The sequence below is a fragment of the Pleurodeles waltl genome, chromosome 8 (assembly GCF_031143425.1).
Source record: "Pleurodeles waltl isolate 20211129_DDA chromosome 8, aPleWal1.hap1.20221129, whole genome shotgun sequence".
Lineage (NCBI taxonomy): Eukaryota > Metazoa > Chordata > Amphibia > Caudata > Salamandridae > Pleurodeles > Pleurodeles waltl.
In genome coordinates, this window is record NC_090447.1 from 745,129,947 (window position 1) to 745,143,704 (window position 13,758).

Sequence of the window (13,758 nt, forward strand, 5' to 3'; positions counted from 1 at the left end):
TTATCACACCTATATGTCTTGCTGAACAACACAGCAGACTGTACATATCGCACTACTTCAAGGCTGAACTTCATGAAAGACGGCTTTCATGCAAAGTCTTAGAGTTCAAAAGCGGAAACTCTCATCAATAAAGGGCATGATAGTGGCTCTGTCTTTCAGACGTATTCTTTCTTGATTTCGACTGTGAGTCCAAAACCATTTAGATCTAATCTCTTGTTCCTGTGCTCTGTCAGGTTTATGTGATGCCAGGTTAACTAAGAGAAACCAACAAAATGTATCTTTTTTCACAGTTCAAATCTCAACTACATTAAGAGAAGAAATGGACCTGGACACTGCCTCGTGTCCACACATCAGCCCGAAGGCACCACTTCCATAGGGGACTACTTTATCCTAAGTCATACACTGCCTCTCTTTTATTTTTGCAAGAGAGGCTTCACCAAAACAGCAGTTACGGCTTGCTGCGCTATCAAGGGGCGGGGCTGGTGCGGCACGCAGGGGGTAGAGATAAGGGGGGGACATTTAATAAAAATAGAACAAATAAATAAATAAAAATAAAAACTTACCTGATCCGCGCCGCTCCTCTTTCTCCCTTCGCTGCAGGCAGGCACAGGCTCCAAGCCTGACCTGCGGCCTATCCTGAAGCTGCTTATAGCAGCATTAGGATTGGCTGGAGCACCCATCCAGGGCGCTCCAAGGCAGACTGGGAGCCTGTGCTTGCTCTCTCCAACCCAGCAACACAGTGCAGGGCTGGAGAGAACCTACTGCGCATGTGTGTTTGGCCGGCCCGAGATGGCCGGCCAAACATGCATGTGCACTGAGGGGAGTGCACAGTGCACTCCACTCATCCCGATTGGCCCCGCCCCTTTCACAATGAAAGGATAATAAACACAGTTTACTATCCTTAAATTGTGAAAGGTTTGCAGCTTCTGCTGCTGTCGGGGGGCAACGCTCTTCCACCATAGCGGAGGAGCTGCCGCTGCAAGACGCAAGGAAACCGTCCAAATGTAAGACTAAGAGAAGCATTCTGATCGTGCCTCGCCAACAAATGCTGATGATCGCAGTATGACAGTGACACTGATATTGTGAATGCTCTTTTTGCACCCTCTAAATCCTCTCATTACGAAAAACAATAATGATGCTTAATTATTTAATAAGATAGTGGTAAATCAAAAGAGTATCGCAAGAAATGCTTAAAAAATGTGCACGTTTTCCTCAGGGTGACTGGAATTAAACAGTTCTGCAGCTGTCACGTTTTCATCATAATTATGTGTTTACCAAACTTAAACATGTCACCATCTGCTGAATAATTTGCAGGTTTCAAAAACAAAAAATCCTACCTCATATGCATCAAAACTTACAAAACAAATTGCAGCATTTGGTGCCTCCTAGTTGCAGATCCTTTCCAGAAGATTCACTGGTCACCTACCATATCAGGTAATACCAATATTTGTATTTTCCATGTCTTACTTTGGTACTAACGAGGTGAAACGTTTTTCCAAACATATGTGCTTTGTGTAAAGTGACAATATAGTGAAATAATAATTCTACTGAATGTGGTGCGTCGTGCCACGCAGTTTGCCTTTTCTTACCGCATAATTTGGTCACCCTGCAGCATGAATTGGTCCACAGAGGTAATAATTCTAGTGACCTAATTATGCCCACCCACAACTTGTTGACACATTACACACAACACCAGATGTATCCACTGCAACAACAAATCAGATTTGTGTGGTGGGACACGTATGTAATACTCATAAAAAGTCATGTGTTGTCTGCAGACTGCATGTTGCGTAATGCTAGTTCCCATGGCAAGACATGACGTTTGAATGCAGCATTTCATATGAACTTGGCAGTTGAGCCCACTTAAAAATTCAGTCAGTGGCATAACGCAACTGGAAGGACCCGCCCCCCTGGCATTAAACATGGAGGGTGCCCCCCCCTCCGGACTCACTCAGGCCAGGTGCTGTGCTGAGGGGGCTTCCTGGAGCTCGCCTCCATACCCCACACACCCTGCACCGCGGGGGCCTTTGTTACGCCCCTGAATTCATTGTGCATTAAGGTTAAGTGTAGCGACTGGAAGAGGTACTATGCTTCAGTAAACGTTATACTGTCCCTTTTCAAGCCAGTCTCATAAAGGAACAGACGTTCAACCCCGTAAAACGCCCAGCGAGAAGACCGTTAGCATCTTCTCGTGCTGGAACAATGATTTTCAATAATGTAATCTCTGGAAACACAATGAAATCCAAACTGTTCACAACCTAGAAAGTTATGAATAAACCTAGCCTACAACATGGTGCATTCGCCTCAACCAATCAGCATCGAGGTAGAGGCAGCTCATGGATGGCGTTGCTACAATGTACAAGGGAAAGATGATGCCATTTCTCAACATCCCAATGTCGCATAGGTGCCTCGAAGGAGCCTCAAACACAAGCTGATTATTAAATACAAAACTTTTCACTTAGGCGTTTCTTATTACTCAGAACGCTGGGTCTTGTTTGTGCTGGGACAGCCTCTCTGGTTTTCCCTACATATAATACTATACCACAGGGCCATACCTACGGAACAATAACATTTGTTTTAAAAATAAGTGCAAGAGCTCAACTAGGAAGCATGCTACTAAGGCGACCTACTCTTGATTCCAACTCATGCCTCACTTCTACTTGAAGCCACCTGCACAGGTGAAGCACTGGGTGACAACGTAGGGGGGCAAGTAAAAGCATAATTTATACACACTGTACGTACGTCTTCATCGAGTGTATAATCTGCAGGTCATAAACTGCAGTGCCTGTGAGATGAGTTAGTGGGTTAGTAGACTGACCCCAAAAGGCTGTATGTCGCCTAAAGATCACAAGTTCTAATAACGCTTAGAAAACTGGATGGATTACAGTGAGAAAGGTCAGTGGGTTCATTGCCCAACTGCAGGGATTTTTGTATAACATGCACGCCACGGGCTCCCCTCCCAATAAGATCTCATAGCAATACAGTGGCTGAAGAACATTAATGACTGGCAATGAAAATGTTCAAGTTTCTTATGTTTTGTTGATGTGCTTGAATGGCAACAATCTATGCTTTAGGAATAAGTAAAACTAAGTCTATATATCAGCTAAGTGAATAGTTGGACCAAATATAGTTTATGTAGTTATCTATGGGCAGCAGCATCACAAAAGTTACAGGATATTTTGCTATTTTTTGCCACACATTTGACGCCTTCCCAAACATTTCCTAACCCACATTTGCCCCAATTACACTCAAGATCACAGTAACTTTACTATTTTTAGACATGTAAGCCACTGCAGCTTCTGCTGTCAGATGGCCAACACCTCAAATTAAAATGGCCACCCATGCATGCAAAATTATACCCACAAGTGTACGCCCAGCCTGCCATTTCGAAATGTTTTTTTTCAAAATGTTTTATAAAAAAACAGTCAAAGATGGCAGCCCATGCTTGCACATGCATGACGATGCGAATCATGTAGAGGCAGCCATATCTGAATGGTTTTAAAGCTAATTCAAGATGTGCAGGTCATTCAGTGGCCACGCAGGATGTGGTTCAATGCAAGCAGCTGCTGGGCACTGAATAAGTTAACCAAAGTTATTTTTTTGGGTTAATGTGTTATGACTCTGTAATTACTAGTCTACGCTGTAGTGGGTGGAAAAAATGTGAATGACACAACAACATACCAAGAAGACTGAATGCAAACTTCTGTAAGTATATAGCTACATGTAATTTTATTGAAATCAAAAGACCTTGGCTCAAGCCAACACATTTGGCAACACAATTTTCATATTAACTTTCAGAAATTAGAACTAGTCAGCATGCCCAACCCAGCCAATCCGATAGCAAAGGTGCAAATTCCTGAACAGATTGCACAAAATTACTTGTGTAGAGAATCACAGGGATAAAAATAAAGTTAAATGCTTCTTTCTGGTTGTCTGAAACTCTTCCGCTGAATTACCAGTGTAGAAAAAATATATTCACTAACAGTTGTTTTCTTGAGTACATCACCTACAAACACTTGAAATAACAGCATTAAAGATCATTGGAAGAAACCAATTTACTAGATAATTGACTTAACTGCTATTTATAGCCTTTCTGTTGAGCGCAGGTTTCCACCGCCAAAGTTTGCCTACCTACAAAAGAGACTGGTATACCATGTCACTTAGGTTAAAAAATTAACACGTCTTTAATTGAACATTTGAAGTCTAACCAAGATACACACACAAACTCCAAGCAGCCTCCAACATTCATAAGCGATGGGCATATACAAGAATTTTATGGAAGATAGTCATTTTCGAAGTGCCACCTCACCAAACCAGGACGGATGAGAACTCTTTCTTCTGTGCCTTTTCGGAAGTGACCGCTGCAGGGTCGTAGAAACATGGTGGAGAATGTGACTGGCTCTGGTGAAGAGCCTGTGGTGACTGTCGTGTCCCTCTCTTAGAAAGCCGCGTTGCGTCATAGTGCATGCACATTTACCAGAAAAGTACAGTAGTGTAGTCAAAAGGCAGGTCAATAGAAGTTTCAATGTGTTGTCCAAACCCAACTGGACAGATCTAACTGAAGCCAATTCAGATATTTCCCCACTCGTCTTCCAGCGACATCACACAAAGCGGTGACAGACGACAAGCGTATAAGCAAATGCCAACGTTAAACAAATTCGACTGAGTCCAGTTGTAAAAGGGTGGCTTCCTAATCCATCCGTGGGCCTCTAGAGAAGCAAATTCACTATCTGCAACACTCAAATGGGCCACTCTGGAAGTGTGTCAGTGGGCCACATTTTGCTCAGATAAATACAAAGCAGTATGGGCATATAAATCGCCTCTTGTTTCTCGCTTCGAACATCTCGAAGCCAGCAGACTCCACAGCTGCCAGGAGATGTATTTCAGCGCGTCTTCGAGTCGGTAGGTGCAAGCTTCCGGCGACACCTTGTCCCCGCCTGGAGCCTGCGAGCGCGAGCCGCTCCCGCCACCCTCTCCCTGGGATTCACTGCAGCAGCGCGCGCGGCCTCCCTGCGGCTGGGAGCACCGGAGCTGACCTGTGGCGGAGGCTCGGCCGCGAGAGCTTCCTCATTAGTGTGCACGCTCCTCAAGGTGACCGTTTGTATTTTTTTTGCCTTCTCCACGGCTTCTTTTACAAAGTCCTAAATCAGCATCGAGCCACGCACAACCCGAACGCGCCTGTCACCACTACACCTCCTATCCCTGCGACGCCAACAACAAGCAGCTTTTCTCCCTGGAGGTCGAGCTTTGTGCTGAAGCCGGCAAATGAGAGGAGGCGAACACTGAGAGGATTCTGGCTGCCTCGGTGAAGAGAGGGTCTCTCCCAAAAGCACTGCGTCACTGTCCTGCGGCCGATGGTCTCAGTGGTGTCGGAATCCACTGCGAACATGTTCACCTACGTCCAGTGCCGTGTGAGTGAGTGTGTGTGGAAAAAAACGTCAAGCTTTTATATTGCGAAGGAACTTCAAGCTCAACAGACACATACACCAGGGAGGGGGAGGAAGCGGCTCCCTGTTTTCTTTAGGCTAGGCGGGGAAGTGATGCAGTGGCCGCTGCTACCGAGCCTTTCTTACGGGCCGAGACAGAGGAAGCTGAGAGTTCCTGTTTAGATTGGCACTCACGGCAGTTCCCACTGAGATACGTTCAGCCAGGGCCTAGCAAGTACTGTGCCCCCTGTACCGCACCAGAGGGCCCAAGAGAAGTATCGGGCTCACTGCCTCAGTGTCAGCACCGCGGCGCACCCTTAATATGAGGAGAGGCATTAGTGAAAGACGGAGCAGCAGGTTTCCCCGATGATGGGCGGTCCTCTATTTGAAGAGAGGGATGCCGTGGGTCCTTCAGCTCCACTGTCTCCCTCCTGAGTGATGCCCTCACAAAGCACACTGATTGTGTACCACCTTTATGTGACACACAGAAAGTGTTACCCCTGAAGGCCTTTTCACCTCTGTGACTACATCTGTAATATGGTGCGGGCACAAAGCCGAAGTGATCCCTCTTTTGCACAGGGCCACGTGTGATATGTCAGTTAGAATTATACAGCGGGACACGCGAGCATCTACATTCCCTTCTATAACAGGAAAGTGCTCCCGGGGTACAAAACACGGATGCAAATATCCTCTGTACCCCAGAGGCACTTTCTTTAATATGCCTCATAGTCCACAAACTGCAACAGCATTCTTTTTCAAACATACCATGTAAAAAGCTAGTCAAAAACCTAGCCACTGAACACAGCATCTAAAATGACCATTAATATATAGATCATAGTGGGAGTGGCATCACTATTTTGTATGAGACTTTTCCCATGACAATAGAAGTGCTTCCACTAAATCGACTTAACCCCTACAATGCAGTGTATGGATACATTACTATTCTTAACTGCACTTACCACACAGGGTAAGAACAGGTGGAGTTTAGAATAGCAAATATATTTACTTATCCTTTGATGTAGCGGTAGGCGACTCCGGCTATGTATTATTATTCTGGGTGAATACTTTCAACCTTGATATAGTGAAATAAAACTTACACACTTTAAGGTTTAGCCTTTAAATGGGCACTTCCAGCATGGCTTGATGATGGAAAAGAGGCACTGAGAGATAATGGCTTACATAGAAAAGACTGGGACAAATTCAGATATCTATGCATTGAAGAGTTATGCCTAGGAATAGCGCAGATTCTTGCCCTTTAACGGAGTCACAAAAATATCTGCGAATTCTTATAAAAGGCACATAGTACATTTCTATGCATACTCCCGCACAAGTACATTTATTTCCTCAATGTATCTGCAGGAGTAAATCTGTAAAGGACCAGTAATCTGAAGGAGTTAATAAAAACTTGATTACTATAATGCTCTGTATTTAGGGGCTAGACAAAAAGTATTTTAAAAACTTCAGATTCCGCAAAATGCCTAAGTCCTTGTCAGTGGCAAATGCTCTTGTATTTCTCCACTGGGCCCCTATAAAAAGCAGGGGGCTTTTAAGGCACTGTGCCTGGTTCACAAAGGTATATATGGTATTAAGCCTAGCTACCTAGGGATGAAAATCAGATGGCACAATCCAGATCGACACTTAAGATCCTCATCATCCCATTTGGTAGCTGTCAGCAACATAAATAAAGTCTCTTGGGGGTGGTCGTGGATTTACCCACATAGCAAGTCGGCTTTAGAAGAAAATGCCACCCCACCTACGTAATCTTTCTAATTATCACAAATTTCGCAAGTTGCTGAAAACTTGGTTATTCACCTCTTCTTTATAGCTAATTGCTTTTAGTGGTTTTAAGCACAATATCCGTTTTTATTCTTTTTACTGTTTCCCTTTCACTGGAATCCTACACATCACCTGTTTCCTAGGATGTTGTTTTAGTTTGCGCCTAGATCTGGGCGCCAAGACACCCTTGGGTATTCGTGCGCTTTACAAGTACCACCACACTTCACTAAATCGATCTGTGCATCTTCTTCTGAACAATTTTTTTACTTTTATTTTTTTTGTCTCTGTGGGGAAACTGATTCATCTACACAAATATGAAATATTAGTGAATTTACACCCAATACCCGCCCTCAAAATGTGCTTCTTACCTTTTTAACACTAATAGTTTTATTTATGTTTCCCAGGCTGAAACAACTCAAAATGTATTTATTTCTGTGTTCAGTCAGTGTACATCCAGAGTGAACTTTCATCCAGGAACATGCTGTCCTAGTCATGCAACAGAGCACAGGACAGAATAATTAGAAAGTACAGGTGAAAAGAAATGTTTCAACAGTTTGTGAATTATGTGGTTTTCAGCGGATAGAAGTAGAAACTTTTTTGCGAATACCCGCAGTCTAAGGCGGTTTGCTGCCTGTCCAATATCCAGACACTCCTCCTTTCCCACTGATCCCTCCACATATAACATTGTGGACAACTTACCATGCTAGATTAGTAGACTGTCTATGGTACTGCACCTTGTCTGCAGCCAGAAAAGTCTCAATATCCAGCTTCTGTGAATTAAGATGTCACAGTTTAGGCCGCGTTCTACTTAGGTACACATACATGTTTCTGAATCGGGTTCAATATTATTTTTTCAGTATCGTTTACTTGGGTCAAGAGGGAAACACCATATCAATCCCACTGTAGTGGTACGGGGCCTTCCAGTTCTACAGTCGACAGTTTCCTGAGTTTTGAAACGGCACTAAAGGGAAATCAACACACAACTTGGAAGAAATTAGCTTATGCCTGTAAGCCCTTGGAAACAATGCATTGTCTCCACTGACTAAAGATCTTTGGCGCTGTTCTACAAATGGTGACTTTTTGTTGAGGACAGCATGCACATTTAATTGGCTCCTCTTCCAGGGCAGCCGCAGTTAATGCCTCACGTTCATACCAGTTCGAGTAGTCACTTTGGCAGCGACTACTAAAGCCTTCTGTTTTTCATCTGCAAGACTACAGATGAGGACGAAGAGTGCAAAAGAGGGCACTGATGGATGGAGTGCTTCCAGCAAGGTTAGGGGGAAGTCTGATGCACAGTACCAGGCGGTACCAGCTGGCGAGGGAGACTGGAAGAGGGGAGGGGCTGTTTAAGGCAGACTGCCACTCCACCTCTGGGTTCTGAGAAAGTAAGATTAAACTGAAGGATTTAGAAAGGTGCACGTTGGCTGGGTTTGCTCTAGTGCAGAAGGCACTTTGAATGTAAAGACTGCATTGGATGTAGGATAGATATTTAAATACCGGGATAATCAATAATAATAATAATCCTTTATTGTGCAGTTAATTAACACCGTTCGAATATCTATGACATACATTTTTCCAGTTCAATATTCACACGTGTCTCTATGGGCACTGCTGCGAGACAGCCACAGGCACTACTGGTGCGTTGTGTCACCAGATCTTAATTGTGCTGACAAACCTCCTATTCCATTGGGAAACCAGCCTCCTTGCAGAAGGCAGTTGGCAGCTTCTATACATAACTAGGCAAAGCAACAATATCATAAAGTGAGCAGAGGGTGAGCTGGAAATATTTGATAGCGTGGGTTTAGAGCTCATGTGTAACAGTCTCTGCACCCTCAAAGAACTATTAAGGACTTTGCAATCTACCCAAAACACACCACAGAGCGTTCAGAAATCTTTGCTTCTGTTTTTTTTATTTATAAAGGGCAGTGGAGACGTTTTAGGCCAACATGGGCTCTAAGCCCAACCTCATCTCCACTTCCTCGCCCCTTTTCTGCCCCATCAGGCTCTATAAGTTGAAAGCCCCACCTCGTCACAAACCTTCACCCCTCCCTCACACAATGAAACGGCTTTTCTGTGTTGGCAGGTCTGCAACTGCTTAATAGACTAACACAAACCAAGTACAGTACCTATTGCAGTTTCACTACGAGCACTTCAGCAGGAACGATAAAGCAAGTAAAAGGTCAGACTCTCTAACAGAATATTAACAAATGCACAAGGTTCCATGTGTCCACACAAATTCTCTAATTCACTAAGAAGACTTGTATTACATGTACAGCTGTAGGCACTACCCCAGCCTTAAGAGGTTGAACAGGTTCTGCACTCGTCACCAAACTTGATTGTTGTTTCAGTTGTTATTTACAGCAGTGTGAAGTATTCCTGCTTTAAATCAGAAATCAGGGTAGGTCCACAAAAATGTTACATACCATGAATCTACTCGGATCTTGTTTACATACTCAATCTTCATCCTTGAAAATCGGTATGGACGCAACCCTTCTGGAACTGGTTTCGAAATCCCTGATTTAATTGGGTTTGTAAGTTTCACTCCTACCATCATCTGGAATTTTGGTCCTACTGTGATTATGCTTTCAGCATTACGCCTACCACATACCATCATACAACAGCACATGTTAATACGGAACATACATCAAACAAAGTCAGAATATATTCTATTAAGGCACCCTACAGCACTTCCTGCAGTTACTAAGTACACATGTACATTTGCCAGTTAGTGGGACCTGTATAGAGCAAATATAGGAGCAGTTTGGTTCAGCCCTTTGGACTCACCCACCGAAAAACACAGAACTCATTAACACTGACATTCCATGCTGATTGCACGTATCCACACAACCTAATCACTCTGGTCTGTGATAGAAACATTTCAAAAGTCATATCCCGGACTACTAAAGGCTCTACTAACAGTGAGTTATGTGTTTACAAGTGCTTAATAGCAATAAACACACAATGTGCTCCGGTGCAACTAGGATTCTAGTATGGATATGTTTGTGAGTAAGAGAAAAACCCTGAAGCATGCTAAGGAACAGCAATGAATGCTAGGGCATAGGTCCCGCTATAGATAAGAAGCAGAAAAGAGCCTCTTAGATACATGTGCACAACTCTTTAACATGTGACAATCCAAGCACCAAAGCCCATATGGAGTGCTGGCACCGTACTTACCTGCTAATCATAACGTAATGGTCGGCATGTCTGCCATTCACCTAATAACCTCACACTTTTCTATCTTGTCAGTTATCATATGTCTAACAGTGGCAAAAGAAGTAACATAAAACTTTGCAAAGTAAAAACATTGAATAGAACACGTCACATGCTTACATCACAAGACATATTTGCCAAAAATGGCTATCGTTCTTTTCACATAAACACATCCCAACACAACACACCATACACTACCATCCAACAAAGCAAATTGGGCAGGAAGCCTTGCACCTATCCAATATGGCGCAGATGAAACCTGTAATATGTTTTCACTATACCTACCACAGACAGCTGCTGTCTAATCACACGTTAATAATAAGCAGGGATTGAGGTATGTGGGATGTTCTGCCCAACTATTGCTTATCAGCCATCAGATTAAAAACCACAATGGTCAGACTCCATGTGGATTTGTCTCCTTTAACCCAGAGTGGGATGCAGGGCATCCTGCTTTTGATTCTTCTCCTTCCGGCTGCCCAATGAGACTGCCTTTGCCCATTTCATTCCAGAGTTTTGTGGATAGTTTTGGCCATTCTAGCTATCTTACAAAGAGTAGTCAAAATGACTGAAGCTTAGGACATTTCAGGCAAGCTGAGACTGTGGGTCAGCAAACCAGACTGCAAAGTATATGCAGAGATTTCTGGCCAATCTGATTGGTCATCCGTTAGCACACCAGAATGACCAATTGCCCCATGGCCTTAGAAAAGACTATTGGCATGAAAGGGAGACTGGGATTCTGCCGGGGAATGAGGGCCCAATTCAAGTCACGAAAGACAAATGTGCATATTTTACTAGTGAATGGACTCTATGAAGGATAGAAGGGCCCAGGGCGGCAACAGATCAAATGAGGGGCAGGTTGGAGCCTTCACAGTTTTGAAACCCCAATGAGGAGATATTCAAGAGTCATTCAAAACGACTTAGTCTTTAGAAAATAACTAAAACTACTTTTAACATAACTTTTGGCATTTAAAACACCAAAAGTGGCTGCGCCTCATTAAAGTGTGAACATTTGTTTCATCATAAGAATAAGAAAGACCTCTACTACACATAACACAGCTGGAGCCATGTCAGGTGTCGGGTACACTGCCCTGGTCTATGCCACTGAACAGCCTCACAGTTCGAGTCTACCCACAGCTTCTTTGCCCTTGTGCCATGTCTGTAATACTGCACAGGCGCAAGGGAAAATGCATTCATTAATTTGGCATGACTTGCCTATATGTGCACACTTGCACACTGGTGATTTCAGGTATGTACTGAACCTGGCATGGCTTGCCTGTATGCACAGACTTGCACATTGGTGTTTTCAAATGTATACTGAGCCTGGCACAACTTGCCAGTGTGTGCACACTTGCCCATTAGGGTTTTTTATATGTACTGAGCCTGACAAAGCAGGCATGTATGGGTGCACTTGCATCCTTGTGGTGTTCTGAAAGATTGTGTCCAGCCTGCCCCTGCAGGCTTGTGCGTGTGCAAGGGCTTGTGGGCCCAAAGTGTGAAGAATGCCCACATGGGTTTTCACTACCATTGAGAGCTTCTCTGCCCATAGGTTAATGTGGGAGGAAGTTCATAATTAATTCTAGCTGCAATAGTGGATTGCAGTGGAGCAGCCTCATCATGTTTACTATCATTAGATTCTCAATGACAAACTCTTTCCAGTGGTAAAGGTGGTTTTGTCAGTAATACCATGGAGATGCCACTTCTAGAAAGTTGGTGTTTCCATGTTCTAAAATGTATTTTGTGTGCCTTTTTATTTCAAGGTTCATTTCACTGGGGTCTGGGGGAAAACAAATCTGGTCATTCCCCAGCGACAGCTATAAAACTTGGACAACCAAAACAAGAGACCTCTGTCATCTGAGGGCCTGGCTGGATAGACTGGAGAGGGAGGTTTTGACACTTGACCTGTCTGGCTCAGATCATGGCACTACTAAAGATAAGGATCTACATTCCAGGGTCCCATGGCAGACAGGCTAAAATTTAGAGGAGACACCTGTGGTTCAAAGATGAACCCTTTGAACAACCCCCAACTTCAAAGGCCCACTTCAGGGGATCACACTTCAGCAATTTAGAGATATACTTGCAGGAGCGCAGGACGGAGTCTCTGTACTGCATGGTGCACACTGCCAGAGGAATCTGTTGAGCACAGGAGTATTTTTTTGTTCTGGGAAGGAATCGCGCCCCTTCCTGTATTATGACTGGCCTGGGCACAGTGCTTGCAGCAGTATGACACCCTGAAGTGTGGCTTGTTGGCTTGCCCTCTGTTCCGCATGGATCGTTCAGGGACATCAAAGACCTACTGCGAGGGACCCGCACCATCTACTATGTCATTTTGAGAGCGGTGCCCTCCTATGTGGCTACGTAGGCTGCTGGATTCCACCTCATAGCAACAGTGTGAGCGTTGGACCTTGAGATCAGATTGGCCTGGGGCGGAGCCTGCAAACTACTGCCCGCATTCAATGAGTGCAGCCCTTCGCTGTGGGGCCACGTCATGCATAAGCGTTTGGTTGGTATTCAACAGATTACTGGCTGCGGGACCCCGCATGGCACATTGTTCTCGAGTGTGCTTCATTTCTCTTGTGCAACCACCGACTGCAAGCTCATTGCGTGCGGTGTCCTTGTCACTGGTTGTGACCCTCGGAGGCAGGGGCGTACCTGGAGCAGTGCCGCATTCTATCTCATGCTGAACTGGCGTCTGTGTGACCAGATTTGTCTGGTGCGACTCAAGTAATCACGCACCAGACGTTGTGCCTCATTCCAGGGAGGTGCAGAATGGAAACTGATTGTGTGTTCAGAAGTGCCTGGTGTGACTCAAGTCATCGTGCAGCACGTGGGGTGTCTCATTCAAGGGAGATGGTTGCATTGGTAACTTTTTGTGTGCAGCAGGATTGTCTGGTGGGACAAGTCATTGCATACCAGATATTGTGTCTCATTCCAGAGAGGCACAGCAGTGGTAACTTTTCATGCGCAGCAAGATTGTTTGATGCGACTCAAGTCATCGCACACCAGATGTTTGGTCTCATCCGAGGGAGGCCCTGCATTGGGCACTTTGCATCTGCGTTCGGAAGCGTCTGGTGCGACTCAGATCATCGTGCACCAGTCCATCTGCCCATACCTGGGGGCATGGATCTTGGTAAACTCTTTGTGTGCAAACGTGATGCCAGGGGCGGTCCAAGTCATCACAACCCAGACGTGGTACCTCCTGTCCTGGGAGATGCTGAATTGGTACCTATCTGTGAAGTAGAGGGTCAGGCTTGGCGGACGCCACTGTGAACAGTGTGTCCCAAGGCTACCCTCCCCCTTTGCTTTGCAACCCAGGTCTGCGCCCGAAGGTTGGTGTGGAGACCCCTAT

At 44.8% G+C, this 13,758-nt stretch overlaps 1 protein-coding gene across 22 annotated transcripts in view; it reads right to left on the bottom strand.

The window, feature by feature from the left end:
• Positions 1-13,758, bottom strand: part of MCF2L (MCF.2 cell line derived transforming sequence like) — an 828,274-nt gene that overhangs the window by 559,187 nt on the left and 255,329 nt on the right. The window contains exon 1 of one of the 22 annotated variants that reach the window (XM_069204964.1): positions 4,310-4,607. The exons of the other annotated variants lie outside the window; for them this stretch is intronic. Coding sequence (XP_069061065.1) covers positions 4,310-4,460 — 151 coding nt within the window. The 5' untranslated portion in view covers positions 4,461-4,607. Of the gene's footprint in view, positions 1-4,309; positions 4,608-13,758 lie in introns of those variants that run through there. 22 annotated transcript variants of the gene reach the window in all.